This window comes from Egretta garzetta, unplaced genomic scaffold, assembly GCF_000687185.1.
Source record: "Egretta garzetta isolate BGI_Z169 unplaced genomic scaffold, ASM68718v1 scaffold2, whole genome shotgun sequence".
NCBI classification, from domain to species: domain Eukaryota; kingdom Metazoa; phylum Chordata; class Aves; order Pelecaniformes; family Ardeidae; genus Egretta; species Egretta garzetta.
The window spans coordinates 4744597-4751146 of NW_009258894.1; the positions used below are offsets into that span (position 1 = coordinate 4744597).

Sequence of the window (6550 nt, forward strand, 5' to 3'; positions counted from 1 at the left end):
CGGGGGGGGGCTCTAAGCCCCTTTCCCCCCCCCCCCCCCAAATTTGTTTGGATATCTTGGTTTAGTGCATCAGATGTGCTTTTCTAACCAGAACTTGTTTCTTAACAGACTTTCTTTCAAGTCTTTCCAGAAATATCTTAATTTCTCTGCCTATTTATTTCAGATTTTGTTGTTGCTTGTTTTAGGGAACTGACTGTGGTCAGCTCTTCTTGGGCTATTAAAGCAATATTTAAGGTCTGGATTGACTTTTTAAAGTCTGGATTTCATATGTAGATGTGCTTTTCTAACCAGAACTTGTTTCTTAACAGACTTTCTTTCAAGTCTTTCCAGAAATATCTTAATTTCTCTGCCTATTTATTTCAGATTTTGTTGTTGCTTGTTTTAGGGAACTGACTGTGGTCAGCTCTTCTTGGGCTATTAAAGCAATATTTAAGGTCTGGATTGACTTTTTAAAGTCTGGATTTCATATGTACTTTAGTGGAAACCAACATATACTGTAGCACACAACATAACCTTTGAGATCTCCTAAGTCCTGAGGGCTTTAGACTTGAGAATTTGGGAAGTGGGGGGTAGAGGGAGGAAAAAAAAATGTTTTGCCAGCAAAAAAGGTACTCTCTGGAATGGGAAGATCATGAGATAACCTTGTGGAAGATTTACAAATAGTGGTTCATAAGAGGTGGAAGACCTCATGAGGGGATGATCTGATTTTTACAAAGATGATGGATCAGTTAAGGCAGGATTGTAGCAAACATCTTGCCTTATGAGTAACAACCATATGTATTCACTAGTTGCTGTAGTTTCTTTAAGGCAGTTATTTTTTCTCTTTCAGAAATCACAGCACCCACCCTTTGGATTAAGCACTTGGTCATCAAAGATTCCAAACTGAACAGCTCCAGTATAAGGAATTCAGGTAATTTTCCATGTTAAAAAAAAAATGTTTCTTTTAACTAGGCTGCAGTCCCTCACTGTCTGTTCTTGTTTCATTCTTTCTTCATTGTATCTATCCTGCTGGTTTTCAGTGTTGCAGGACTTGGAGTGCAGGCTACCAGATAATTTCAGATAGCATCCTTTTTTGTGTCCAGAAGGTTGCAGCTGATGTGTGATGCGAGATGTTTCTGTTTCCCCAAACCATAGCTGGGGAACCTCTAACTTCTTCATCTGTTAATTCATCCCAGCTCCCTGTGTACAAACTGATGCATTTGGCTCTGAGATCTGGGCTGTGGTTTTGGTCTAAGAAGTTGAGAAAATACAGAGGGGCTTCTTTTTTAGAAACGTCAAGATTTTTCTCTGTGGGGCATATTTTTTGACAGAGAAATGATTGGATTATTTCACAACTGAAAGTAGGTTACTTTTGTCTGGGCCTAAGTAAATGCTGAGATTATTTTTGTGGGTAATAGTGTGGATGAGGGAAGACCCAAGCATAAAAAAACCAGCAAAGAAAAGATCATGAACATGAGTGGGAAAAGGGGGAGCAGGAAGATATAAATTTAGGATTTAAAACTTAAGATTGGAGATGAGGGTGAAACTGTACAGAGGCACTGAAATCACAAGAAACGGGAAGAATCTGAGGAGGAAAGTTGGGGATTCTCGATAAGAATGTTTTCTATCTGATATATGTTAACTGAAGTGGGAGAAAGGAAGAAGGTAAAGGGAATATCAAAAGAAGAAAACTGCCTTAAGAAGCAATGGGTTTACTTCAAGGTTTAGATAGGAGCTGCTAGTACTGCATATATTTTATGAAACAGCATAGAATAGCTGTTGGGAATAACTCCAGTCCCCAGAACAGATAAATTGTCATAGCCTGAAGTACCTTGTCACCTGGTATTTCTGGATTAGCCAGAGGGCATTCATGGCACTCAGCAGTTCCCTTAATCTTCCTGTGCCACTTCCCAACTGCAGGATGAAATCAGTGCTACATTTGGTGACATTCTCTTGCTGCAGAGTGGAGAAGAGCTCTTAGCAGGAGGACATTCATCATTGCCCAAACCCCAGTTTTAGCAACAGTATCCTGTGCCTCACCTCCTGACTGTTTTTTGTGGTAGGGCGGTCTGTGTAGGAGCTGCCAGTGGGAATCACCCAGAAACTTCAGATGTAGGAGTATCAGCATCCTTCTTTAAGGATGTCTTACATGGGAGAGCAAATGCAACTTGTGTTTTGTGAGCTTCTGGGACAACCAGCAGATCACAGTGCAATTGAAGGTGACAGTATAATATTAAAATCCTGTGTAATGGGTCCTACCTATCTTGGAGACCAACTTTCCTTCTAATGCAGCAAACCTGGTAGCTGCAATGGAAAAGAGTTCCTAGATCTGGGTTCTAGGAGGCTACAAAAGGACTTGGGAGCAGGAGGGTCTTTCACTTGAGAGCCCTTTCTTGGCCTGACAGAGACAAAGTAGGCTGGCTTTCATGTTGTAAAGGCAATCAGCTTGTTCAAGTGTTTCCTCAGGAAGCTGCCTGATGTAACTGGATTTTTCTTCATGGAAGAGTTCCTTTTGTGAGTTTACTTTTTTTTCAATTGGTTCTGATGTCATTTCTGTTATTCAAACAAGATTATTTGTGGGTGCATGCTACAAATTGAAAATAAATGATCTGGAAAATTCAAGAGTTTCCATAAGGTGGTTTCTACAGCAAGCTAAAAGGAGATGTCTGGTTCATCTGATTCAGCCTTACTGATTGCCCTGACAAACGCTCATTTGCTGTAGGATCTCATTAAGAGACTGGGTTGCCAATTTTTAGCCCCAAATTTCCACATTAGGCCATGCAAATACACAGTCATCTCTGTTTCTTATGCTGAATTATTGATATCAAGAAATGGTGCTTCATCAAAATAGGGCTATGGTTTAGCTGATATTAGGTGTGGGCTACTTCAGCCTGTTTCTTTCAACCAGTCTCCTTGTATGGTCCCTTTCATTCCTTTCATCCCTTGTCATATATGTTAAAAGGCAATGTAGGGTAGGTGGGACTGAACAACAAAGAGCTGGGGAGGATAATTATAATTTAGAATCAGATACTTGAAATGTCTTCAAGTCTGTCTTGGCTGAAGATGATGAAACAGCTGTCATGACATGAACATGCAAAATTAGGGGATGTTTTTAGTTGCTTTTGGCCCTTGTCACCTTGAAATATTAATGCTCAGCACATTTCTGATTTTTCATTTATTTTTAATCGGTTAAGGTAAATTTTACTAACGCAAGATTGGATTTTTGGTTTTGGTATTTTCTCAGCTATGTTGACTCCCTGAGCTTGCACTTTCTGTCTTGAAACAGATACAACCTGGTATCCTCTTGCACCAATTTAATGGGATCACTGAAATTAGAGGTGAGAAAAGACCTAGTAGGTCATCTAATCTACTGCCTTAGGGCTAGTGAATCTTTGTACTGTATGAAGAGTAGCATTTTCTAGTGTAGTATAAATGCCTTAGGCAATGAAGATTTCACTTCTTCCCACAGGAAGCTGCTCTGCTATCTGAACTCAATCTCAGAATTTTTCTTTTTGTAATACCCAGCCTAACTCTTCTTTTATTTCTGTTCTTTTTCATTAGTCATGAGTTCTTGAAAGCCTTCCCTATTCCTTGGAGTTTGTATACTGAAACACTTAACCCTGATCTCTGTGGTGGTTATATAGCCCCATCCTTTGCAGTGAAGAGAAGTCCAGTAGATACTACTGTTGGAGGACGTGTGCTGCTCTCTAATCAGCACTGACATTGGACATCTTGGAAAGCTAGCACAATCACTATGTCAACCATTAGGAGAACTTGGGAATTGCTATATGGAGACAAATAGGCTCTGTAATTTGCTATCATTGCCTCTGGTCAATGTTAGGCTTCACAGTGAACCAACCACCAGGTAGCTGAGCATTGCAGAGCTGGTGGCGTACGCAGCCTCTATCTTGTAAGACATGCATTTGAAATCAGAGTGTTCCACCTTCCATTTAGTGTTGACAAACAGAAGAGGTTCTCCTGAAACAGTCCTCTCTCTTGGAGCATTTACGTTTTGCTTGGCATGTGTAAATACTAATTAAGCTAGGGATCAGGAAAAGCAGAATGACTCTAGCCTGGTGATTAGAGCACTTGACTGAGGATCTGTATGTCTCCAGGCATTTTGGCAGTGAATTTTTCTATGCTAAATAAAACAGCATTGCTAGGAGGGATTGCTAGTGCTGTTAGCCCAGCCCACCTTAAAGACTGAAGTGACAACTGGATCTCTTTCTCAGTAGGGTGAGATGCAGGTTCAAATCTTCTCAGCCAGAGGCAAGGACCAAAATATGAACATGCATCTGGACTGTTGAGTAGCAGAAAAGTTACTGGTTTTCTACACTTACAAACTTAAGTCTTCTGCATTTATGAATCCTAAAAGCCCAAAAGTCAGTTTTTTATTTTTGGAGCAAGTGAAGGATGTAGATCAACACAATATTTTGTTTGCTGTGGCAAGATGAGAAAAATGGGTTTTTTTTGATGTTTGTTCTGAATTGATTTTCAGCTTCCCTGGCCACGTACACCCTCGCATGTACACACGTGGATACCCCAAACTAAGCCTGTTATTTAGCACTGACCTCTGTGATATGTCACTTATTTTTAACACTGCCAGAGCACGTTGTGATGCAGGTGGGACCTTTGCAATGGCCATTCTCTAATCAGCATGGGTGAGAACTGTCTTTTCATTCTACTTTTACTGTTTCAGCCTCCTACTTTCCTACCTCCTCCCCCTAACCTATTCCACCCTGGAGCAGTCCAAATGATTATTCTTTTACGGTTCTTAATCTAGGGAAACACTTGAAAACCTATCCCATTTCCAAGAAAATAAATCTAATGGCTGCCTCTTTGGAAGTACCCCATCTCCACTGTGAGGAATCCATGGTGGTTCCTCATTTCCAGAGTTGGGTTATCTCCAAATCAATTTGCGCTACTTAGTGATTTGGTTTTAGTTAGCAAGAGATTCCAACCTGTATCCAGCTCACCCTGACAAGCTTTAAGAAAACCACAGAATGATGTAATGAGCTCATGCATGGAAAAATAAACAGCTCTAGAGAAACCAGCAGTAGCAGCCTCAAGTAAATATTCTGCAGTCACTGGGGTTTTGAACATGACGTTATTTGAAAGGAAGAATGACTAATATATATAGGTTAGCAGCTGAAGACAGGTTTGTGTGTGCTTAGTTAAAAAAAAAAAAAAAAAAAAAGAAATCCCATAGCTGTTTATTTCAAAATCTTGCTTGTTGAATGGGAGCCAACTCTGTTCAGTTCTGGCACCCACGCATCAGGCAGGCATCTCATGTGACAGCTTTTCAGTGATAGAGCTTTCTGCTGTCAGGAGCTCTTGGTGGACAGAGTATAAGTGCACATAAGCTTTGAAAACAAGAACGGTGGTATTCACGTTTCTTTTTCTTAATTGAATTCACTTGGAGCCATAACTTTAGGGCTTCTTAAAGGGCAAAACAGGTTGGAAGCTGCATGCCGGTATATACTTTTGCAAGAAGCAGAAGCCTACCCCACAGTCCACCCCAAAAGGAGTATGTGTACTCTTGGGTGCAGTTTGTCTCCAGAGATCTGCACAGTGAGGTGGGATGTGATTATATCAAGTGTGCTACCAGGACCTGGGTTTTCTGGTTTGTCTGTGTTCCTGAAGTTTTTTCCCACTTTCAGGAAAAAAAAAAAGCAAGAAAACCCACATGGCACCCCAAAATAGCTCCCTTTTTCTAGTACTTACCTAGGAAGTGATACCATTTTGCTGCATGCCTTTCTTAAGGATCAGGGATAGTGGTTGGTCGTAGGGGAATGTACTCATGGCATGTTACCTCAGCCATATGGAATCTTTCTAGGATCCCATATATTGACAAAGAGTCTGCTTTTAAGCCACCTATATGGAGAATCAGTGTAGTTTCTCCTGAGTCAGACTGTGACGTGAGACCAACCAACATATAACAGGGCAGGGCCTTCTGACTTGCACTTAAAAAGGAATATGGCAGTTTTGGTAGGATACACCAAAAATAGCAAGGGTTAAACAAAAGTTTGATTTGTTAGTAGGACTTTCCTTTTTAGCAGTGAGGTCTAATCCCAAGGAGCTTGAACACCTATATTATTTTCTAGAGTGGGGAGACAGGGCATCCATTTGTGTTGAATGTATACTTATTTGGAGCTGGAGTAAATTTCTATGTGCCTTGGAAACGTGGAACACTGCAGAGAACCAGGGAGCCACAGATAGATTTGGATGAGGCTCTTGAAAAGCACAGCACTGTTTTGAATAGGGGCAGTGTCTTGCATGTCTTTGTCCCATCTTCTCAGCCTTAGCTGTCTTGTCCTACTCTTGCACACAGGCTCCCCACCTCTTTATTTAAAGATATGTGAAAACATGAGCTTCTGCTTCTCCTGCTACTTTTCTCCTAATTTCTGCTACTACTAAATTACTTATGTTAGTTCCATGCTGACTGGCTGGCTGTCCACGCCAGTTGTGTTAATGTTATTGTCCAAATATCTCTTACAGGATGGTAGGGTCTTCCCCCAAATCTGTGGCTGGTTAGTGTTAGTCAGGATACCAAGTGGAGGAGATGGGTGGA

At 40.9% G+C, this 6550-nt stretch overlaps 1 protein-coding gene across 1 annotated transcript in view; it reads left to right on the top strand.

The window, feature by feature from the left end:
* Positions 1 to 6550, top strand: part of SMOC1 (SPARC related modular calcium binding 1) — an 85217-nt gene that overhangs the window by 45368 nt on the left and 33299 nt on the right. The window contains exon 7 of the mRNA XM_035889796.1: positions 830 to 910. Within this exon, the coding sequence (XP_035745689.1) occupies positions 830 to 910 (81 nt within the window). The remainder of the gene's footprint in view (positions 1 to 829; positions 911 to 6550) is intronic.